At 41.8% G+C, this 24,892-nt stretch overlaps 2 protein-coding genes and 1 non-coding gene across 3 annotated transcripts in view; 2 read left to right on the forward strand and 1 right to left on the reverse strand.

The window, feature by feature from the left end:
• The first annotated feature begins 5,808 nt into the window (after nucleotides 1-5,808).
• On the forward strand, nucleotides 5,809-5,915 carry LOC124100966 (U6 spliceosomal RNA). Its single transcript, XR_006854493.1, has one exon. It is a non-coding gene; the product is annotated as a U6 spliceosomal RNA (small nuclear RNA).
• Nucleotides 5,916-7,871: 1,956 nt separating this feature from the next.
• LOC124100952 (proline-rich proteoglycan 2-like) lies at nucleotides 7,872-8,582 on the reverse strand. Its single transcript, XM_046456607.1, has one exon. It carries the CDS (start codon nucleotides 8,580-8,582, stop codon nucleotides 7,872-7,874), a length of 711 nt encoding a protein of 236 aa, XP_046312563.1.
• Nucleotides 8,272-24,892, forward strand: part of Snx9 (sorting nexin 9) — a 103,515-nt gene continuing 86,894 nt past the window's right edge. Inside the window, exon 1 of the mRNA XM_046456582.1 lies at nucleotides 8,272-8,592. Coding sequence (XP_046312538.1) covers nucleotides 8,581-8,592 — 12 coding nt within the window. The 5' untranslated portion in view covers nucleotides 8,272-8,580. The remainder of the gene's footprint in view (nucleotides 8,593-24,892) is intronic.

Genomic DNA, 24,892 nt, shown 5'->3' on the forward strand with positions numbered 1-24,892 from the left:
CGGAAGTATCTTTCAGTTCACAGTTGGCAGACACAGTCACAAGACAAAATCACAACAAACTTTAGGGTCTTTTTTTTTAATATTTATTTTTTAGTTTTTTTAGGTGGACACAATAGCTTTATTTTTATGTGGTGTTGAGGATCAAACCCAGTACCTCACACATGCCAGGCAAGCATGCTACCACTTGAGCCACATCCCCAGACTGTTTATAGGTCTTCATTGGCTTTTATTTGTAATTCTAGAATAAGGCAACACCTTGTATCATAAGAGAGAAGAGTTCTCTGATGAACTAAGTAGGAGAGGTTGACCTTAAAGACAGAAAAAGGCCGAGGAAAGTGGAATCAGAGCAAAAAGCTGGTTGAGTATTTGAAAGTAACTTTCTTTGTAAAGGTTAAAGCAGAGGGAACTTCGTTATCACGCTGACTAAAACTGGTCTGCTCAGAGATTTGGCTATTATCTTTCTACCTGTTGACTTCTTGCAAAGTCAGATAATGTAGTTTTGGCTTAGTCACATGGAACTTCAGCACAACTAACTAATGAGATATCCTGAACATTAGTGACTCCATTTTGGTTCTGAAACTGCCTCTTGGCCTGGGGCGGTGGCTTATAAGCTACTAAGAAAAATAAACTTAAAATACCCTGTTTCCTCAGCACCCTGCCCCTTCCAAGGTCCCTAAATACAAAGTTCTGTTATTGCCCAGCCACCTGCACTCAAGGTCAATTCTAGCTGCTACACTCAAGGCCATGTCTAACTTGCTCTTATTCCTTGTTAAAAATATGTATATATAAAAACCCTTTTAAGAGACTGGGGTGGTGGTTCAGTGGTAGAGTGCCTGCCTAGCATGTGCGAGGCACTGGGTTCAATTCTCAGTAGTGCATATAAATAAATAAAATAAAGGTCCATTGACAATTTAAAAACCAAAACAAAACAAAGAAACCCCTATTAAGATAATTCTGTCTGCTGCGCCACTCTACTGGGCAGCCTGACAGGCTTTCCCTGTCATGAAACTTTGTTTTTGAACTGTCTTGAAAGATTTCTTTGAACGTTCTGTCCTATCACTAACTCCATTTTGTTTTAGACTTTTGGGCCTACTGCAGGAGTTCAGAGCAAACCAGTGGCCTCTGATACATTCTCTTTACAGTTGGAAGTCCTGGGGAAGAGAACAGAAGAAAAGTGTCCATCTCAGAATAGAATAGCCATGACCACTATACTAGTAAATGACTTCAAGCACCCAAGTGCCTTTTAAACAGTCTCCTTTCCCAGAATGGGCTTGCATCAATGCCTCTTCTCCACCACCACCAAATTCATCTTGCAAGAACACTGAGTCTGCCCTCTACCTATCTTTCTAGCCTGAAAACCTCTGTCTCAATTAAACCTGGCCTGCCTGACATCAGGGGAATACAGCCTAAGCTGATTCATTGTTAAATCTTTGTGCAGACCATCCCTTCCACCTGGAAAACTGAAAATGTACCCGTTTTTCAAGACACAGCTTGAATTCCACCCTCTCGTGAAGTTTCCTGATTATACCTATCATAGGTGACAACTAGCTGTTGTGAAAACACAATTGTCAGGGCTGGCGCCATGGACGAAAGGCCTGTACAGTTCACAGGGCCTCAGATTAAAAGGCCTCATACTTGGCTAAATGCTCTGCTGCTGGGTCTTGAGATTCTCAATTTCTTCCCCCACCCCCTTCATTTCACTCTAAGGACAAAACTTGTGTCCCTCTCTCAAATGATCCCGGCTGCGTACTTCAGACCACGGGCGTCAGAGTCCTCACAGAGCCAGTTACCACATTACAAAAGCATCTATTTCCCCTCAGTTCCATAGACTTAATCTATTGAAGAGGCATGAGGCTGATTTTATCCAAGAAGCCAACAGGTCTTCAATTCCTCCTAACACAACTACATTCACAAGAATATGCCAACTTGATCCTAATTGTCAAGTTCCAGTGGAAGGTTTTAGAGGCTGGGCCAGCTGCAGGCTGCAGCCCTGGAGCAGCTGTGTCGGGTTTGGGGTAGGAGTACTGTGGCTTGTCTGATTCCCCTACACTGTTCTGCTTTTACAGCTTTCCCCCTCTCTACTTCTAAAACCGCAGGTTCTCTGAAACACAGGCGATTCTCCTAGTGGTTCTCATTGCCATAACAGGAGAGTTCTGTTTGCAGGAAGCAGCAGAGGACATTGGTTAAGTAAGAGTAATTAGCCAGCCAGGACTGTCTCTGTGGTATCAGAATGGATGTTATTTTTCTCTTATGATAATTTTTTATTTTATTTTGATTTTCAGTATTGGGGATTGAACCCAGGGTTTCACACACGCTGGGCAAACACTCTGCTTCTGAACTATATCCTCAGCCTATCTAAAGATATTTTAAATGCTAGGAACACACAAATGCATTCTCTAGTCTACCTACCATAAGTCTTGGCACATTTTAGGCTCTCAATAAATATTTGTGAATGAAATAAAAAGCAGCTAATACACCAAATTGACCATAATCAAAGCCAAGCTCAGGGCCAGGGATCTCATGTGCATCTCTCAAGTGAATGAACACACAGTCACCAAGTTAAAAACAAAACAAAACAAAACAAAAAACCCCAAACCTTTACTTTACAAATATTTATATGGACAGGAAACAGAGACTTTTTCTAAGAACCATATGTGTTTCTGAAGTTATTTACTTAATCCCTTTTAAGATTAAACTTGGAATTTCTACGTAAGAACAGTTTAGCTAGTATTGTGAGTTTCTATGTATTTGTTTACTTAAAATAACATTTTGCATATTGAAATTTCAAAGATTTACTAATGTTAAGAAGCATAAAAAATTGGTGAAATGCCTGTAAGAATTCTAAAGAACTACAGTATGGATGCTAGATACATTAGAGAAGAGTATAAAAGTACTAAGGGACTAACATGCAACACAATGAGGTCAAGAAAAGAGGATTTCAAAGAGAAAGAAACATGACAAATGAAAGAGAGAAATACCATAGGAGTGAGCAAATACAGGCACTGAATGAAGAATGTGTTGTAATAATTATGGAGTAGCATACCAGGACGTTTGTTATAGAACTGAGAACTACAATAAGATACTGGCCAACTTGGGAGGCTGAGGCAGGAGGATTGTGAGTTCAAAGTCAGATTCAGCAACTTAGCAAGGCCCTAAGCAACTCAGTGAAACACTGTCTCTAAATTAAATACAAAAAGGGATGGGAACATGGCTCAGTGGCTGAATGCCCCAGGGTTCAATCCCTGGTACCAAAAAAAAAAAAAAAGGTATTGGCACACAGGTAAAGCCCACCAAATACAAAATTATTGACAACTAATAGGAACTGTTAGAAGAGAATGCTGTTCCAGTTAGAATCTTCAAAACAAACTCAAGGCAATATCATGATGGTATTGACTGAATGTTTCCATCCCCTTGAATCTGTATGTGGCAATCCTAACCCCAATGTGATGGTATTTGGAGGTGGTATCTTTGGTTATTCGGATTAAATCATTTGTGAATGAGATAAGTGCCCTTATAAAAAAAGGCTCCCGAGAGACACCTTCCCTCCTGCCATGTGAGGATGCACTGAAAAGATGACCACCTAAAAACCAGGAAGCAGGCTCTCACTAGATGCCCAAAATGTCAGAACACTGATCTTGGACTTTTCCCTCCAGAACTGTGAGACGTAACTGTTATTTATAAGCCTCATCTATGGTATTCTGTTTTAGCAGCCCAAGTAGATTAAGACAAAAAATTGGTACTAAGGATCAAGATTAAAATTGGTACTAAGGATCAAGATTAAAGGTGGTTAAGAGGCAGAAGTGAGTTTCAAGCCAAGTACTGTCCAATTCCAAGGCCTGGCCATATGCTCACCATTTAGTATTCTGCGGTGTGACCTGTCTGATCAAGGGTCTGAGGAAGAATAGGACTCCAGGGTACAGAGAATGTAATTCTTGGTGTCTGTCAATCATGTTGGTAATGGCAAATATCTGGCACTCATGTTTAGCAAGCACTGCCATTAGAGTTAAATAGGTTTTAATAGTTAAATGTGTTTGTGTGTGCTGCCCTGTTACATGGACTTTAAAGATAATGCTCCAATGTTTGTGACTTGAGCAATAACACATGAGCTAGGAAAATGTCCTTTGCTATGCGACCCAATGATTCCTATTCCCATTATTACTCACTTTTTTGTGTCAAATTGTTGAATGTAAATATGTTTGTGGATCTGGCCCCCAAACAGGCCAGATAATGTGAGCCACAGCCCAGGGCTAAGTTTCAAAAGACATCTTGGGGCTGGACTTCCTTGGGAAGCCAACTGTGATCCAGCCTTACCCTTGCTGCCGTCTCCTCTAGCTCAGCCTTCTCCCTGGGAATTGGTATCACTCCAACCCAGCAAGCAATAGGTGCAGGCTCAAGCACCGACAGTCTCTGTCCCAGAATTCCCTACCTGCCAGTGCTCCCTCTGCCATCTGGGCAGCTTTGGTCCACAGGCTCTTCCAATCATCCCTACAGTCCTTCCCTAGTCTACTTGGGCCCTCACAATTATATTCCTTCTCTGGATATTATGTCCCAATATCTTCATGGCCCTATTTCTTCCAGACATGTGAAAGAAAGAAGTCAAAGTGGAACAAAAACGAAAACCAACTAATTAGCCAACCAACTAAAACAAACAAAATTTAAAAAGCTGTATACTTTCAGCAACTTAGTGAGACCCTGTCTCAAAATAAAAAATTAAAAGGGCTGGGGATGTGGCTCTGTGGTTAAGTGACCCTGGGATTAATCCCCAGTACAAAAACAAAACCGTATACTTTTATGTATGTAAGCAGCTAGCCTAACACCATGGGACAGTCTTACAGAAAATAACCTCTCCCACCACTCTGTCCCCAAGGGTAACCTGCTTTAGTTTTCTTCAGAGCACCTTACTGAGAGACCTGATACATCATACATCTGTTTATGGTTTCTTGTGCTTCCCCACCCTCTACACATTGTAAATCCTAAGGTGAACAGAGACTTTTATCTCCAACACCTGAAATAGCAATGTGAGGCCAGAATACATCAAACCAGACTGGAACAGCACCTGCCCCTCCCTTTTCTGCGGTTAATTTTCAGGGTCACCCTGAGACTTACTTTAACCTCAGTGAACTTGCCATACAGAGGTGGGAAGAGACAAAAGCCTCAGGCTGGACCCAGGCCCTTTGAGGGTCTACACTGTCCTACTCCCCAGCCTTCAGCATGTACAAAGGGAAACCTCACACTTTCCATCCTATTTCACATTAGACTTCAGAGTCTCATATTGATATTCCCACATTGGTTTCACATTAGTTGATCTAGCACTTAGTGGGACTCTAAGCTATAGGAACATAAGTAGAAACTAATTTTGGATAGATAAGGAAATAAGAATAATGATAGCTAATATTTGCTGTTTGTTATGTGCAAAACATCATGCTAACTCCTTTGAATTTGTTATTTTTTTACCCAAACAACAAATCCATGAGACATGCTCTATCATCAGCCCATTTTGCAGTTCGGAAGACTGCAGTTAAGTCCTGTCCCTGCAGTCACATGGCTTGTCAAGGAGTCCAGATCTGTTGATGTGAAAGACAGTACCTGAGGAAGAAAGGAGGGAAAATGAGAGAAGGCAAATGACATGGTATTTGATGTAGTAAATGGTAGTATTTATGTTTTGTTGAATCCCCAAAGTTATATCTTAAGCTATAATTCATATTTTAAAAACTATCATTTCAATGTGAAAATATGAGTTCAGAGCTAAAGAATTTCTGAGTGACAATAGTGAAATTGTCGTTAACTTCTGCTGTTCAACAGAAGTGCGTGCTCACTTCAGTATCACATGTACTAAAATTGGAACCATACAGAGAAGATCCGCTTGGCCCTTGTGCAAACATGACACCCAAATTTGGGAAGTGTTCCATATTTAAAATAATAAAATAAAACAGAAGTGCTTAACTTTGCAAGTGTACAGCACAACACCTGACCATCAGACTCAGGGCAAGAATTAATGGCCATTCTGTCCTTGTCACCACTCATGTCTCTAGCATGGCTTCCAGGAATCTTCAGCCTTCTGTTTCCTTGGGCAGCTGTGTTGCTCTGGCTCTGGTTCTTTATTTTGAAAAGTGCAATCTAGTAATAACCAAAAGTTGTCTGTAAATACAAATCCAATTTCTTACTGAATTGTGTTCTCACTAACAGGAGCAAAAGCTCCTGCTACAGAGGTCACTCCTGAGCTTAGCCTGCTGGAGCCCTGGTGCCTGGGCCTCCAAGGTCCTGAGGGCAGGCTCACTAAGGGTCAGTAAGGAGAAGCTCACTGGAGGAGGAACACAGAATGGAGGAAAGCCCAAGACAAAACCAACTACCTGGCACTTTGCCCAGGGCTCTTCGTGATCATGAGCCTGAAGTCAGTTTTCTTCTGGGAGAAGCCTCACTCCACTGAGCAGCTGGACCTGATGAGATGAAGGAATGTCACAATTTTTCTATGCAGTCTAGTGTGGGTGTGGCTCTTAGTACAGTTCAGGACAGGGGTATTCTTGTCTGGTTTTTAACAGTGCCTCTCTTGACCTTTATATTTCTCACCTAGAGTGTTGTTACTTTGAAAATGACATGTTGTGTAGACAGTGATAAGGGAAGTGAGTTCTGGCTTATTTCACAGCCATGGAAAGTCATCTCTGACTTTCTGTGGCCTCATTGCTAGCTACATCTATAAATGTGGAGTTGACAGTTTGAAATTCTGTGTATTTGGTAATTACATCCAAGACAAACAAATGTTCAACCAATAATTAGAAAGTGTATAAAAAGAGATAAACATGCACTTCAATGATAAGTTACATGAAAGGAATCTAGAATATAAGAAAATCTTTGTTTCCTGTATTTTAATAACGCATTGTCACAACATCTCCACCCCCTCCCGCAAGGCCTACATGTTCAGTACAGACACAATTTTTCTTTTTGACTTATTTTCCATCTAAGGGTGGCTGAGTCTGAGGGTGGGGAACCTGCAGACAAAGAGGGCTGACTGTATTACCATTCTCTTACTGACTTCCAAGAATTTCATTTGTATGTGGGTATCTATCTTATTTATTGAAACAGTCCTACTAACAAGCATACGGGTTGTTTACTGTTTGGAATTATTACAGAACAAAGCTTTGATGAGCATCTTTGCTCACTTGTACAAATCCAACAGGAATATAAATTCTTAGAAGTAGAGTAGCTTGGTCCAAGTTTATGGTCTTTTTTTCATTTTAAAAGTGTTGTATTCTGTAAATACAAATCCAATTTGTATCCAAATCAGGTAGGTTATTTAGGTGAGTTTTGTTCATATTTGTAAACAATAGACACTAGTAATGTTTTCAAAGGATCGAATGAGATAGAAGGATGTAAGAACACAGTATATAGCAAATAGGCTGTTAATGAATATTGGTCGCCTACTTTCCTTTTCTTTTACTTAGACGGCTATTTATGAATATTTCCCTAGATATAGCTTTGACAATGAGCTCAACAGTTAATTCCAATATTCGTAGCCAATCTTGAAGCACCACTTAAACACCTGTTATTGACCAACTAGCAAACTCTAAAGGTCAAATATGTTCTTGAGAAGACACAACCTTTGACATTAACTCTAAACGCCATTTTCCTAGGAACACAGGTGATTTATTTGATTATTGCCTCTTTTAATAAGGCCCTAGTAAAAACAAAATGAGCTGGGCTATTATACAAGCTGGAGTACCCTTTCCAGTCCTGTCTCTGTACTTGAGTGAAAATCGTGCTGGCCCATGTCATTTGTTCCATAAGCCCCATATAATCCAACTCTGGAAAACCACTCTGACACCTCCGGAGCAATCTTTGCTCCCGGGGGAACCGTCGCCCCCACCTAGGGGCCCTCAGCGTTTGGACTCCGTCAAGGGCGCCGGAGGTCCCTGGGTCGCGGGGACTGAGGTCCCGCCGGCTCGGCCCGGGAGGGCTGCAGGCCGGTCGGCCGTCGCCCGCTCCTCGCCTCCGCACACGCCGACCCGCGGCGACCCGGACCGGCGAGGCTCCCGGGCGCGCCCCCGCCTGCCGGGGCCAGCTGAGGCTCGCCGCCTCTGCCCGCCTCCCGCACCCCGCACGCGAGCTTCGCGCGGCCGGCCCGGCCCTCGGCGGGCGCTCCGCCGGGGCGACCATGCGGGCGCGACCCGCGCCGGGCCCGACCTCGCCGGCACTCGGGACGCGGCCGCCCCGCATGGAACGCGCCAGGGCGGAGGCCGGCGCGGGGGCGGCGGCGGGCGGGGAGGCCGGGCGGCGGCCGAGGGCCCCGGGCGCGCTTCCGCCGGCCGCGCCGCGCACGCCGCGGTAAATGGGAGGCTCGGCCGGCGGGGGCGGGGGCCGCGCAGCCGGGGACTTTCAGGAACTGCAGGGGCGGGCGGCGGCTGGAGTCTCCGAGCGCCCAGCCGCGGGCCTGAGCAACGACACTCGGGGCCGAGGCGGAGCCGCCGCCGCGCCGGGGCCCAGCCGTCGCCGTCGCCACCGTCCTCGCGCGCCCGCCCGGCTTGGGCCGACCCGCCGCGGCGCGGGAGACGACCCGGCCGTCCCGGGCCAGGGGACCCGCCCGCCATGGCCACCAAGGTGAGGGGCGCGCGGAGCAGGCCCGGCCGGCCGCTCGGCCCACGGCGACGCGGGGAGGGTCGGGGGCGCGGGCGGCGGCGGCCCGAGGAGGCCAGGAGGGCGCTCGGCGGGACCCAAAGCCGGCCCGCGGCCCAGCCAGCCCCCTCCGGCGTGGCGGAGCGGTGAGGCGGGGGGCGGCGGGGCCGGTCGGGACCCCCGGCGGCGCGGAGCGCGACGCCGCCTCAAAGTTTGCGCCTGGGCGCGGGCGGCGGCGGGAGCGGGGCGGAAAGTTCCCGCAGCCCCGGAGCGTCTGGGAGTCGCCCGCCGCCGCCCCGGAGCCCGGCCCGCGCGGCCGGCCCCCCGCGCCCCCGCGGCTCCGCGCTTTCTGTTTTGCTGCCTTTTCGGTTTGAATGGCACTGCCAGCGCGAATCGGTACCGAGAGGGAAATGACTGTGCTTTCTGTTAGGTGCCCGCTCGAAGAAGGGCCCAGGCCCGAGTTACGCGGGGGACTTGGCTCCCGCGCGGCCGGGAGTTGTGCCTGCTCGTTCTGTGACTGCGTGTGAAGGCGGGCGCCCGGGCCGCCGGGCCGCCTTCCCCCCTTCCCCCCGCGCCGCCTTCCCCGGCGCCGCTCCCGGGGCGGTTTTCCTGCCCCAGCCGCGGAAGGGGGACCGGGCAGGCGGCGCGTCCCGGGCTGCGGCCGGCCTGCGGTGCGGGCTGGGCACGTCGTTTCTGGGAGGCCACTTTTATAAACATGAGCACCCTTTTCCATATTTGTTTTTGAAACATCTAAGCGACTTTTGGGTTGGTGAGAACCGGGTGTGTGTTGTCGGAGGGCGTTTGATGGAGACAGGAATTGTCGGTGACTGCGGAGCTTGGAGTTGGTGCCAAGGTCTGGGTCTGGTCCGCGAGTGCAGGCTGTTTAGAAAGGAGGGCTCTCGGAACCTGTTGCTTCTGTCGCCGAAATAATTACCTTGTTAATATATTTTGAGTGTGGCGTTCCTGGGTTTATTAGATTGATAGAACTTGCCAGCTTTTAAACATAATGATTTTGTGTCGACCTTTTTAATAAAAAAAAATTAACGCAAGCCAAAGATTTCAAAGGGAATTTTGATTTTGAGGTTTGTTGCCACTTACACATCCTATTTCACAGTTGTCTTGCAACCTTAAGAGTGGTTTGTGACACAGAGGTCTGGTTTGTGCTGTTTCCCACCTGCCTCTTCTGAGGCACCAGTGTGTGCTTTAGGTAGGATGCAGCTTAGCAACTTGCAGGTGCTAACTGAGTTTTATTTGATGGTGAAGTCTGAGCTTAGTTTTTTCATTAAATTAAAAAGGACACTGATTCTTGTACCCAACTTGAAATGAATATGTCCTCATTAAGCACAAGCCTCACAGCATTTCTGAGTTCTTCATACTTTTGTTATCTGTGCTACTCTGAAGCAAATTCCAGACTTCTGTTAGGATCTCAGCTTTCTAATCACGTTTCTACCTGGTGCTCAGTTTCCCTGTTTACAGAGTGACAAACCATTGCTATTTGAAGAAAAAGACCAGCAGCGAAGCATTTATCAAGAGGACACTTCCTCAAATTTGGGTTTTGTTTTGTTTGGTTTCCCTACTGTCTGGTGATTCTCTGTCAAATCAAAAGTTCTCTCTGTTCTTTGTTTCTGTACTGGGGAGTGAACCCAGGTATGTTTTACCTCTGAGCCACATCCCCATCCCTTATTTTTTGTTTTGACACAGGGCCTTGCAAAGTTGCTGAGGCTGGCATCCAACTTGTGATCCTCCTGCCTCACCCTCCGGAGTAGCTGGGATTAAGGTGTGCACCACCTCACCAGGCTGTCTAATTTTTCAATTGTTCCCAGAGAGTAAAGGTGTCACTGTTGGGTTCCTCAGCCCCTCTATAAGCACACCCTTGTCCTTCCCCACATCTGAGTAGTTTGATTTCTTTTCCTTCCTGTTCTTTATTTGGAATATTCTTAGTAACCAATGACCACTAACTTGTAATAAAAATTTCAGGCTCAAATGGCCCTTAGGCTCTTGCTATAAGTATTAAGAAGTGATGAGATATATATTCAGTATCTGAATATTTGAGGTCATGTTGGGTTTCGCTTTGAATTTACCAGAGAATGACTTCAGTTCTTTTTTTTTTTTTTAATTCTTACAGGTTGTTTGAAAGGTGCAATTATCTTCAATCATGGGTTTTAAAAATTCTTTCTATATTCACAATAGAAAATTTTCTTTTAAAAGAATTTGAATTGGATGCTGGGGTTGTGGCTTAGCGGTAGAGCGCTCACCTAGCATGTGCGAGGCGCTGGGTTCGATCCTCAGCACCACATAAAAATAAATAAAATAAAGGTATTGGGTCCAACTACAACTAAAAGAAAATTAAAATAAATAAAGTTTCTTAAAAAGAATTAGAATTGGGTCATTCGTCACTGTTGAAGACAGGTAATCAGTAACTGCACATTTTAAAAGGATTATCTGTTTTTTTGTTTCTAATCTTTCCTTGTAGAATGCTGAATTCAGTTTAAATGCATACACCACTCTGTGAAGTCCAGTCTTGTCTCATTTAGCAAATGCAGTGAAAGGCTGATAAGAATGTTTTAGTCTTGTCCTCTGTTGCAAGCCCCTGAAGTTTATATTTTGACACAGTCCTATGGTGAATTTGGGTAAATTTAAGTTTTGTTTTAAAAAGACCAAGTTGAGAAAGAATTCATTTTCTACATATATCAAAAGGGACTTAAGGAAAATAGTTGCAGTTATCCATATCTGTGTAACTTAGCTGTCATTTCCACGTCACAGTTAACCTTTGGTAACTAATTTAGGTCCTTTGTGCTTACAGAATCACTTTTAGAAGTAATCATTCTAATGAGTTTTTTTGATAAGATATTTTTTTTACCTTTATTTTATTTATGTGGTGCCAAGGATCAAACCCAGTGCCTTGCGCATGCTAAGTAAGCAAGTACTCTACCACTGAGCCCCTCTAACCAGATTCTTGAAGTTCCTGATACCTTTTTCTTCTTCCTTCCTTCCTTCTAGAAAATGCCTTTCCAGCTCCACTAACTAAAGTTACACATGTGCATCTTACAGCCCTGGTTGAATTAAGGGTGTGTGGAACCTTGAAATTCTGGTAGGAAAGGAGTGAATTCCTTAGGTGCAGGTGTGTGAGAACAGTTTTGAAAGCATATGTTGTAATTTCTCCCAAGCAGAAACCTCTTTATTTGAAGAAAAGAATAGAAGACTCTTTATAAGGGAAGTTTAAGGATATATATATATATATATATATATATATATATATATATTTTTTTTTTTTACAAATAGCATGGAAGATGCTTACTATACAGTTTTGTGTGACAGGTTTGGTTTTTTTTTTTAAACTCTTTTTTAAATTTCAGTGTGCTAGGAATTGAACCTAGGGCCTAGCACATGCTCGGCAAGCACTGTACCACTGAGATACATTCCCAACCCTTTCTAAAATTTTTAATTAATTTATTTAGAAGAGTCTTGCTAAACTGCCGAGAATGGTCTTTGACTGTTAGTGCCTTGACTTTTCTTATCACTGTTCCACCTGGTGCTCATTTCATGTTTATAGAGTGGCAAATCATTGCCATGTGAAGAAAAAGACTAGCTCCACTAAGTAAGTTACACGTATGCAGACACAAACTACCACATAGCTGCCAGCAGTAGCTGGAATTACAGGCACCCTGCCCAGTTTAACAATAATTTTAAAAAAATGTCTTAAATAGAATGTTTAGCATTTATATAGAGAAAAATTTGTATAGAGAAATTCTGAGACAATGAAATTTTTTCTTAATAAAGAATAGAAGACATAATTTTTTAAAAATTAGAGCTATATATTAAACTTATTTGGGCTCATCCTGACAAACTCATCTATGCATGGAATTTGATTTCAGTTCACGGTTCCCCACTTCAGAAAGCATGCACTTTTTAACTGCACCATTTTTATATTAAGCATATAAATTACACTTTGCCTTTGAGTGCTCCCTCGTAACTCTATAGCTTTGCATGCACACTTCCTTTCTGGTCTGAACTGCTGTTTTCTGCCGTCTTCTAGGTACCCCTTCTTACACATTAGCCCAAGGTACCACTTCCTTGGGAAAGTCTTTCCTGATGTCCCCACCCCAATTACAGGGTCATCTGGCCAGGCTGTTAGTTACATTTGTTTCTGTGGCTACTGGCTGCCTCCTTCGGGATGCATTCAGCCCCAGGAGGCTGGGACTGTGTTTGCTCACCTTTGTGTCCTCAGGGACCTGTTTGAAAGAGCAAAAAGAGATTCCAGCGAGATAATGACTCATATACTAATGATAAAAGAACTTTAATCTCCAGCTGTAGGTTTTGGTTCTTTTAATTGTGTGTTTCAGTGAAAATTTTTTAAGTATACATGCCCAATGCAAAATTCACCTGCAGCGGAATGTATTTTAAAATATAAATAATTTAGCCTTACTAATGATTACATGAGAAATTATGTTTCAAGGTGTTTGAAACTAGCCTCACACTTCTGAGAATTTAAGAAGGTTGTTTTTAACTCCTGAGTGTCAGGAGTGTGCTTAGTTTTCAAAAGTTTAGGAGTTTTTTTTTTGTTTTTTTTAATTTTTTTTTTAGTTGTAGATGAACATAATACCTTTATTCTATTTGATTATTATTATTTTTTTAATATGGTGCTAGGGATTGAACCCCGGGCCTCACACTTGCTGGGCAGGCGCTCTACCACTGAGCCACATCCCTGGCCTGGGTTTTTTGCTTTTTTGTTGAGATTTCTGACTTGATTGCATTGTGATCAGGGAATCTGATTAATAATCACTACCATATTTTGAATTTTATTGAGGCTGACCTTATACCTAGCAAACAGTTTTCATAAATGTTCTTCATGTGCATGGAAAGAATATGTGTATTCTCAAATCATGTGTTTGCAGTCAGTATATTTCCAGTAGACTGAACTTATTAGGTGCTTTTCCCATTTTCATCCTATTAATCTATTTTCTCTACTTGATCTTTTTTTTCTACTGGATGGGGATGTAGGTTTAAACCATTTCTCTAAATTTAGTATTAGTATTATTTACCAGGTGATTTGAAGTTTTTATTGTGAAGTGACCCGCTTTATTTCTAGTGATGCATATTTTTCTTAAAGACAGTTTTATCTTGTTAACATGATTTCATTAGAGTTCTTTTCGTAAGAACTGATCGTATAAAAACCTATAGGGAATTTTCCTTTTGTTCAATATGTTAATGTGATTTCTTTTTTAAAAAATTTTTTTAGTTGTAGGTGAACACAATACCTTTATTTATTTATGTGGTGCTAAGGATCGAACCTAGTGCTCCATGCATGTGGGGCAAGAGGTCTACCACTGAGCCACAACCCCAGCCCATTAATATGATTTCATCTGGTAAATGTTTTCTTGATATATAAAAACCTGTAGCTGAATTTTACCTTTTGTCCAATATGTCTCTGTGACTAAAGATTATTGTCTGTCTGTATTCATGTTTACTGAAGTGTTTAGATTTCTGAGAATCAGTCAATCCTGAACTTTTTGGAAGCTGTGCCCTTCACCCCCATCTCTTTTTTTATTCAGTTATTGCTTATTTAGACTTAACCCCATTGTACCATGTCTTTGCATGCTATTTTCTGATATTTCAGTCTTGTCTTTGGATATTTTTTCTATTTCCTAAACTAAATTGAAATTTTCATTTTGTTACTGGTGAATCTGCCATATTTGAAAATGTACTTTGCTTTAGTCATCAAAGACTGTTTGCTAGATGTAGGCTTTAGGCTGCAGTATTTTCTCTCAGCCCAGGGAAGCTGTTCCTTCTAGTTTCTTCTGGCTTTCGTGTTTATTGGTGAGAAGCCAGCTGTCTAATTGTTCCTTTGAAAGCCTGTTTCTGAGACCTTCTCTGTGTCTTCAGCGTTCTGCAGCTTCACTGTGGTGTGTCTCTGTGTGCATTGATTTTTGCAGCTTAGGGTTTGCTGGGTGTGTTGGGTCTGAGAATGGGTGCTTCAGTGGTACAACAGTAGAGCTTTCAGTAGAACTCCCTGCACTGAGATGTGCCATCTGTGTGCAGCCCTGTGGAAGTCACCTGCCATGTCAGTAACATGAACTGGAAATGTGGTTAGTGCAACTGAGGAACTGAGTTCACTTTAATCAAAATAGTTATAGGTGGTTAATGGCTACTGTTTTGAAGGATGCAGTTTTAGAAATTCTCAACCATCATTTTATGAAAATTGCCTTATCTCCATTCTCTCTTTCTGGAACTCTTAATTGGCATGAAAAGGCCCAAAGGACATGCAGCCTCCCATCTCACTGTCCTGTTTTCTTTGTGCTGCATTCTGGATGACTTCTTTGGCCTTTACCTACAGTTCAGTATTCTTCAGTCAGGCCTAATCTGTTCTTTTACCCATCCTTAATTTTTTTTTCAGTCGTATTCTATTTTTGGAAATTATGTTTGTTTTTCAAATCTGCTTGGTGATTCTTCATAGTCTCTGGTTTTCTGCTCATATTTTCATAGTTTTGTATTTTCATAGTTTGGTGTCTGTTGATTCTTGTATCAGAATTCTGACTCAGCATGTTTCTCCTTATTTGCATTCATGGTACCTTGTTTTCTTCTGTATTTTGTGATTTTAGTTTATTTTTTCCTTAGAACTTCATCTCAGTAAATTCTGATATCTAGAATGAAGTTGTATTTTTAGGAAGAATTTGTATTTGCTTATACCACTCCTCAGGAGCACTACATCTTTGGGGTCACTGGCTTAATGGTTTTCCAAACATACTGAGTAGCATAAATGTGGGCCTCGGGAACTCAGGAGGAAGTTCCCTTACTCCCCCTGGCTCTGTTCCAGTGGCAAGTCATTTCCTTGCTGCCCACTGTGCACACAGGCTTTTCTCCTTCATCCTTACCTTGGGGTCTTTTTGCAGTCCCAGCTTGTAGCTTTATCTCTTACCTCCCTGCCTGCATGCAGTCCTAGAGCGCCAGCTCAGGTCTCCAGACAAGTCCAGGGTGAAGTCCTGCCTTAGCAAGTGTCCTCCCGGGGTTTGTGCTTTGGCTACCTTTAGGACTTCTCCAGAGCCTTTCCTTTTGTTCTGACAAGGCGAGGGCTCTTACTGGTTACTCAATGCTTCTGGTGTTTCAGTCTGGCAGTGGCTTGGGTATTAGCATGCAGAGCCTGCTGGAACAGCGGCCAACCTAGAGCATCCTGGTAGCAGGAACCGGAAGGAGTAGGGTATGTGCACCTGACTCCTGAATCTGGTCTCCCAAGGTGGAGAAACTTCAATCTCTCAAAATGATACACTGTGGCATTTCTCAGTTTTCCGATTTTATTTCTTTCTCTTTTTCTTTTGACTATCTCTCATTTCTTTTGACTAAACATGCTGGGTTTTGCCCCTTTTTATTTTTAGGCATTGTAACTACAGTATTTAAGGTTTTAGTATGACTCAATTTTTCTAAGCTATTTTTAGTATCTTTATATCAAGTCCTATAGTATTATGACCTGATTCTTAAGAGGAGTTGTGTGTCTCATGGTGGCAGCACTTAGGGCCAAGTTTTCATCTTTTAGCTTCTATTGTAGTCTCAAAATTTTTGAGCAATGAACTTCCCTTGCCATTGTAAAAAGGAAAAAGCAAGCTCATGGTTTTTAACTTAAAAACTTGTGGGTTTTTAAAAAAATATTTATTTATTTTTAGTTGTAGTTGGACACAATACCTTTATTTATTTTTATGTGATGCTGATGATCAAACCCAGGGCCTTACACATGCTAGGCAAGTGCTCTACCGCTGAGCCATAACCCCAGCCCTAAAAACTTGTTTTTAATCAGACATCTAAAGCACATTTCCAGCTTTATCTATCTTCTGTTGATTTGTTTAAAATTATACTGAGATGAAAAAAGTACTTACTTAATACTTATGAATAATAAGTGGCTCTTGAATAGAAAAAAATCTCTTGCATTCAGGATTACAAATACTGTTTTGCAAATAAATTACAAAATTTGTTTTCTTAAGTATCTTACTTTTGTTTTTTAACTTTTAAAAATAACTGGAAACTTGGAATAGCTGGGGTTAGAGGATGTGCTAGCATGCTCAGGACCCTGGATTTGATCCCCAGCACCACCCAAACAAAACAAAACACCACAACAAGAACAAGGCAGAGCAGACAACCATACAAACACAAGACTGAAAGCCTACATGGCAACCAGCACTAAACCTAAAGTTCTTAAAAATGGCTGCCTTAAAATGCATTGTAAAATGCATTGTGGCTCAGCAGTAGAGGGCTCACCTAGCACGTGTGAGGCTCTGGGTTTTGAGCCTCAGCACCACACAAAAATAAATAAATAAAATAAAGGTACTGTGTCCAACTACAACTTTAAAAAAAAATTTAAAAATGCATTGTAATCACACCGGCCTCTGTGTGTCTTTCTCCTGTGGAGCTTAGAGGGGGTAGAATGGCTAGTCCCTTGTGGCTCAGCAGTGGTGTCTAGCACTCTGTCCTCCCTCCACCTTTCAAAGATCACTTAGTACTCAGATTGCAGAGTGGAGAGGTCAGTGTTAAACTTCTACAGCTGTTTGTTGATGCATTAACAATCTGATGATTACAGATGTACTTTGTTGTGTGATTACCATTACAAGTAAGTAAAGTTGATTCAATGTCCTTGTCACGACAAGACCAAGAAGATCAGTAGAGACTGGTAGTTATATTAGATTCATTGCATAATCCTTTAGAACCAAGAAGGTATTGGAGATATAAAATTTTCCAATAATATTTAAAATTGTTTTATTTACTACTGTCTATGATGTTCCAAAGTGAAGTTCTCAGCCTTTTAATCCCGGCTACTCTGAAGACTGAGGCAGGAGTATCACAAGTTCTAGGCCAGCCTGGACAACTGAGACCCTGTCTCAAAATAAAAAGTCCTGGATATGTATCCCCAGTACTGCAATAAACAAACAAAAAGGAAAGAAGAAAACCCATTCCCTGTGTGAGGAGTCAGAGCCTCTCATGCCCTTTCTGTAGCTTGCACAGTGGAGACTGGCAGTATTTTCTAAAAAGCAATTGTAACATTTCCCCCAAACTCCCCTCACTTATAAGGCATCTCTGCTACACAGAAAGATTATAGCAACAGTAATAAGCTTCCCTCAGAGAGAAATTGGGTTCTTATTAAAGTGCATCAGTATTTTCCAAGTAATGATAGTATTTCCTGAGTTGTAGGCATTAATGGTGGAGCTATGTGACAGTCACCCCATTTGGGAGCTTGGTAAATTATGCATTACTGACTCCCCCCAGAGTTGCTGACCAGGGGTCAGAGGTAGAACTTCAAACATGCCTCTCTTCCATTTCCCAAGTGATGCTGAGGTTGCTGGTCTCAGGATCACACTTGGAGGACTACTGCTGTGGAGAGTGCAAAAAGAACTTTTAAGGTTGGTCCTCAAATCTGAGACTGTGGTTTGGTTGGGTAGGCTGCATTAACAGGCTTTTTTTTTTTTTTTTTACGTTATAGTACCTTTATTTTATTTGTTTATTTTTATGTGGTGTTGAGGATCAAACCCAGTGCCTCACACGTGCAGACAAATGCTCCACTGAAGTGGCATCCCCTTTCTCCACAGAAAAGTCTTAACTGGGCTTCTCCAGAAATCTTTACCATGACTGATTTTTGGACTGTCAGCAAAAGAGTCTCTGCAAAAGAGTTCAATGTAGATAAACTTCCTATTTTCGTGTTGCTATGTTTTACTTGGCCACTGGCCAGGAAGAAATCAGCACTCCAGGTGCTGGACATCCCCTTACTAGTTTCTCACAAACATGTATCCAGTATAGTAGTTTGTAGAAATGTGCAAACAAGGCCTCTGGCCTTGAGCTGGGCTTCACAGAGACCTCCACATTTTTAAGAGAAGTTACAAATTGAGTTCCATGGTAACAGCTGGCAGGGGGAGAAAAGACAGGGGAGAAGCAGCTCTCCCCTTCTCAGGTGTTGTCCTTGAAGGGTTAACTTGCCCAAAACAGTGAAATAAAAACCTGCTTTTATGTGAACTTCTGCAGACTGTGAACTTCTGAGCCCCTACCCTTACATGCTGGGTATAAAACTCTGAAACTCCCTGAACTCGGGGTTCAGAGGATTGATTGATGATTACAGCAAAAACTGTGCCCTCTGAACCTGGCTGCAGCCAAATAAAACTGTTTTCTGCTATCTTTGTCCCTGCAACACCACCACTGAGCTACACCCCCAGCCCACCAGGCTGTGTCTTGGATTCTTCTGAATTCAAATGATTGATAAGTATTTTCAAATAAAGGCAGTTTGATTTCTGGTCTACTCTGGTGTGTTTGGTAATTTTTCAGCATTCTGTTGATTGGTCATTTGTGTTACAGATTGAACATATGTACCTAATCCAAAAATCTAAAATCTGAAATGTTCCAGAATGAAACTTTTTGAAGTGGTGATATGATACCACAAATGGAAAATTCCACACCATGAAACTTTGTTCCATGCACAAAATGATTTAAAATATTGTATAAAATTACCTTCAGACTGTGTATATAAGATGTAGGTGAAAAATAAGTGAGTTTTATATTTAAGATTTGGATCCTGTCCCCAAGATATCTCATTATGTACATACAAATACTTTAAACTTTTAAAAAAATCTAAAGTCCAAACATTTCTGGTTCCAAGCATTTTGGATAAGGGATGCTCAACCTGTGTGTGCAGAATGTCTCAACATAGTTAGAGTCTCAGATCATTTTAGCAGTAATGTTACTGTGGCTGGTGATGTCACTGTCTTGTTGCTTTTTGATTTTTTTTTAAGTTGTAGGTAGACTCAGTACCTTTATTTTACTTATTTATTTTTATGTGGTGCTGAAGATCGAACCCAGGCCCTCACACATGCTAGGCAGGTGCTTATCGCTGAGCTTCAACCCCAGTCCTTCCCTGTTGCTTTTTTTTTTTTTTTCCAGAGAGAGAGAGAATTTTAATATTTATTTTTTAGTTTTCGGCAGACACAACACCTTTGTTTGTATGTGGTGCTGAGGATCGAACCCGGGCCGCACGCATGCCAGGCGAGCGCGCTACCGCTTGAGCCACATCCCCAGCCCTCCCTGTTGCTTTATTTATTTATTTATTTATTTATTTGTCATACATGACAGTATAATGCATTTTGATATATAATACATACATGGAATGTACATACATCAATCATATTGTCTATTCTGTTCTACTGTCCTTCCTATTCCTCCCCTCCTCTCCCATCCTTTCTCTCTATCCAATCTAATGTGACACACTTTTTTTTCTTTTTCTCATCACAACATCATATATGTATTCTGTTTAACAATGAGGTTCTCCTTCCATCTTCTGTGCAACTCCCCTTCTCCCTCTTTTTCCCTCCCACCTCTCTTCCCTATTTAGTGGTAGTCTTCTTCTCATGCTCTTCCTCCCTATCCCATTTTGAGTCACCCCCCTTATATCAGAGAAGACATTCGGCATTTGTTTTTTAGGGATTGGCTAACTTCACTTAGCATAATCTGCTCTAATGCCATCCATTTGCCTGAAAATGCCATGATTTTATTATTTTTTAGTGCTGAGTAATATCCATTGTGTATAAATGCCACATTTTTTTAATCCATTTATCTATTGAAGGGCATCTAGGTTGGTTCCACATTCTAGCTATTGTGAATTGTGCTGCTGTAAACATTGATGTGGCTGTGTCCCTGTAGTATGCTCTTCTTAGGTCTTTTGGGTATAGTCCGAGAAGGGGAATAGCTGGGTCAAATGGTGGTTCCATTCCCAGCTTTCCAAGGAATCTCCATACTGCTTTCCAAATTGGTTGCACCAATTTGCAGTCCCACCAGCAATGTATGAGTGTACACCCCCCACCCCCCACCCCCATCCTCGCCAGCACTTATTGTTGTTTGACTTCATAATGGCTGCCATTCTTATTGGCGTGAGATGGTATCTTAGAGTAGTTTTAATTTGCATTTCTCTGATTGCTAGAGATGGTGAGCATTTTTTCATGTATTTGTTAATTGATTGTATATCCTCTTCTGAGAAGTTTCTGTTCAAGTCCTTGACCCATTTGTTGATTGGGTTATTTGCTTTTTTGTTGTTTAACTTTTTGAGTTCTTTGTATAATCTAGAGATTAGAGCTCTATCTGATGTTTGAGGGTTAAAAATTTGTTCCCAGGATGTAGGCTCTCTATTCACCTCGCATATTATTTCTCTTGCTGAGAAAAAACTTTTTAGTTTGAATTCGTCCCATTTGTTGATTCTTGGTTTTAACTCTTGTGCTATAGGTGTCTTATTAAGAAATTTGGGGCCTGCCCCCACGTGATGAAGATTAGGACCAACTTTGTCTTCTATTAGACGAAGAGTCTCTTGTCTGATTCCTAGCTCCTTGATCCATTTTGAGTTGACTTTTGTGCATGGTGAGAGAAAGGGATTCAATTTCATTTTGGTGCATATGGATTTCCAGTTCTCCCAGCACCATTTGTTGAAGATGCTATCCTTTCTCCATTGCATGGTTTTAGCACCTTTGTCTAATATAACATCATTCTAAATGGAGAAAAATTGAAGGCATTCCCTTTAAAATCTGGAACAAGACAGGGATGCCCTCTCTCACCACTTGTATTCAACATAGTTCTTGAAACACTAGCCAGAGCAATTAGATGAAAGAAATTAAAGGCATAAATATAGGAAAAGAAGAACTTAAATTAGCACTATTTGCCGATGACATGATCCTATACCTAGCAGACCCCAAAAATTCAACCAAGAAACTTCTAGAACTAGTAAATGAATTCAGCGAAGTGGCAGGATATAAAATCAATACCAATAAATCAAAGGCATTCCTGTATATCAGTGACAAATTCTCTGAAATGGAAAAGAGGACAACTACTCCATTCACAATATCCTCAAAAATAAAATAAAATACCTGGGAATCAACAAAAGAGGTGAAAGAGCTATACAATGAAAACTACAGAACCCTGAAGAAAGCAATAGAAGAAGACCTTAGAAGATGGAAGGATTTCCCTTGCTCATGTATTGGTAGAATTAATATTACTAAGATGGCCATACTATCAAAAGCGCTTTATAGATTCAATGCAATTCCCATCAAAATCCCAATGACATTCCTTGCAGAAATATAAAAAGCAATCATGAAATCCATCTGGAAAAACAAGAGACCCAGAATAGCTAAAGTAATTCTAAGCAGGAAGAGTGAAATTGGTGGTATCGCGATTCCAGATTTTAAACTATACTATAGAGCAATAGTAACAAAAACAGCATGGTACTGGCACCAAAACAGGCTGGTAGATCAATGGTATAAAATAGAGGACACAGAGACAAATCCACAAAATTACAACTACCTGTTGCTTTTTAAGTTGGCCAGAAAACATGCCTGCCTGCTATCTATCTGTCTATCTATCTATCTATCATCTGTCTATCGGTATCATTGTAGGTCACATTAATCAGTCCAAATTCATTTGCTTTGTATTGTGGTTCTGAAGTGGTTATATAATGAGAATGATTTTTAAGTCAGGGCATTACTATGTAAGTGAATCCTGTTTAATTTATAATTCAGATAATTTATGATTTCTAGATTTTTGTTTTACTAGTGTGGTATATACCTGTACCTAATTTTGATGAATTTGAATTTCAGCAGCTTCAGCTTTCCTTTTTGCCCATTTAGAAATCTTAAGGAAGTAAAAAGACAAATGTGTCAAAAGTCAGAGGAAAAAATAGGTGTGTTCCCTAAATTAGATAAATCTTAAAATGATCCATCTAGGACTCATATGCATGAAGGTGTGTCTGTGTGTGTTCCTGTTCTAGAAAGTAGATTTATGATTGAGAAACACTTGCTGTAACTTAACTCTGTAATATCAATGAGAACTAACATGTCTAAATAAGAAAGTACGGAAGATGATTGCAGAGTTCTTGGTGACACGTGTTCCATTCAATTTCTTATTGGACTTATAAACATCATATTCTGCCGCAGTCCGGCTGCAGCAAAATAACTGGGGGGTGAAGAGCAACTTGTGTAGATTGATACAGCAGGAGTGGAAGCCGTTTATTGCAGGACAGGAGCAGTATTTATACATTCCACACAGCTTATCTAATTAGCATAAACTAGATACATCAGTCAACCAATAAGGAATCTCCACACTTAATGGCTCACTTTTGTTACTTCTCAAACCACTCCCTCTGGCATTTTGCCAGGCACCATCCAGACTTGTTTACGAACTCTAACATTCCCCCTGGCAAAATGCCAGGTGTTATTTTGACTTGTTTACAGACTCTAACAATATTCCATATAGGTGGAATATGTTTCATTTTCACTGTCTGTGGTTAACATTAGAAAGGTACGTGAATTTCAAGGGATAGTTACAGGACATGTTAAGCATGCCACATTGCTACTAAAAACCAAAAGCAGTGGTCTCTCCAAAATTTATATTAAAGATGAAAATGCATGTGCATTTTCCTGCTTCAAGGAGTTGTTGTCTGGTGGGGAAGTTTGAGATCTTCCCTTGGGAGTTGCAGTTGTGGCAGGAGAAGTTCATGCTGTGCACAGCGATGGCACAGCAGTTAGACATTAGACCCTCTGTTCCCCCATTCGCTGCCTTTGGGAACGTGAAAGCAGAACGAACTTACATCAGTAGAGGCCATAGCTTGAAAATCACATGTAAAATTAAAGTTCCAGTTAAACATACTGCGTTAGTCCAGGCTTAGGAGAGGATCATTTCTGTACTGTGGTGGGTGAGAGAGTGAGGACTGTGATGTTTCCTGGGTGTTCTTCATTGTAGTGACTGGCCTTGCAGGTTAGAAGTTCCTTTTCAGAGAAGACAGAATTGTCTGTTCACCTTGGTCCTGCTCTAAAATTTTATCAGGGACTCATCACACTAAGCCACTTTAGGAACTAGGGAGCAGCGTGTGCTAGGTAAATAGTGTTTCTGTGCCCCACTTCATTCTGTATCCCTTGTGGCTCAGGACCGGGTCTTGGCATGGTTGAAATGGCTCTGCTCCAGGTAAGCAGTTTCCTTAAAATTGCTATGGTTGGGTGGTGATTTTCCTATTATTATAAAAATAAAATATAAACTAGGATCTGTTACACCTCAGATTGGGGAGTGAAACCAGTTTTTATGATTTCAAGTTACTCTTGTAAAGGTGAGAATGTTTCTTCTTGCTTTTCCTTATTTGCCTGAAATTTAACTCAGTTACCCACATCTTGGTGTCTGGCTGTTTGTGTTTGATCCCTTTGCTCTTGCCTCAGTGTTTTTTAATTCTGGTAAATTACTCTCACACATCAAATCAAGATAAAAACAAGGCAAGTCCTTAGAAGCCTAGAGGACAAAAGTATGAGTGAGATTGAAACGTACACTGGCATTGTTAGAAACGCTATAATACCTATATGTGTTTAGCTGAGCCGAGCCGTATACTGAGTTCACAGAGAGCAAATCTCATGGGTCCCCTTAGTAGATCATCATGCTGTTTTTTTCTTCAGTAAATTTGTTGAACATCTGCTTTGGGCCAGAAACTGTTGAAATGTTAAAAATACAGCACTGAAGAAAGCCCTCAGACAAAAGTCTGTGCTCATGAGCTGTGTTCCAGTGCAGGTGGATGGCCAACCACAGGGTCAGTAAGGTGGGGTGTGTGGGCAGGAGGGTAGTCGTGGCCAAGGATCCCTAAAGGGAAGGTGACAGGTAGAGACCTGAAGGAAGGAGTGGGCCTAAGGAATGAGCAGGTGCATGTCTGGAGAGGAAGCTGGGCTTGGGGAAGTGGCTGGCCAGTAGGGAGTGGTGGGGGCCTTGGAACTGATGTAGCATTGTGAACCCTGGAGGGTTTCCACCACACCCACAGGCCTGCCTCCCTCTTTCCCTCCCTCCTTTCCCCCAGTTTGCCAGAACTAACTCCAGGGAGATAATGCTCTGTTTACTTTGATGTTGGATTTAGATCTTATTTTTTTCCTTCTTAAAATTTAATTGATTGTATCTAATTAAAACCACACTGGGAAAATCCTGTGCTCCACTTAATTCAGTCAGTGAGAGAGTTTTAAAGGGATTGATAGATTAACCTTTTACACATTAGGAGAATGTTAGTCAAATCAGTTGGAAAAAAAAAAAGTTTAAGGAGACCCTCCCCAAAGACACACACACACACACACACACACACACACACACACCTCTATTACTTAATTTGAGATTCTCCCTAATGGAAAATTTCAGATCTTGCCTCCTGGACTTGCTGAAAGTAAGCTCATGGCCATCAGACCCTTTGCCCCTCTAGGTGTTGTTGTCATCCTGTTAAGTTTCCCAGGGTCCACCAGACAGGAGTGACCTGTTTCAGACTGCC

The sequence above is a fragment of the Marmota monax genome, unplaced genomic scaffold, assembly GCF_021218885.2.
Source record: "Marmota monax isolate L192 unplaced genomic scaffold, Marmota_monax_Labrador192_F-V1.1 WCK01_AAM20220418_F8-fsc00164, whole genome shotgun sequence".
Lineage (NCBI taxonomy): Eukaryota > Metazoa > Chordata > Mammalia > Rodentia > Sciuridae > Marmota > Marmota monax.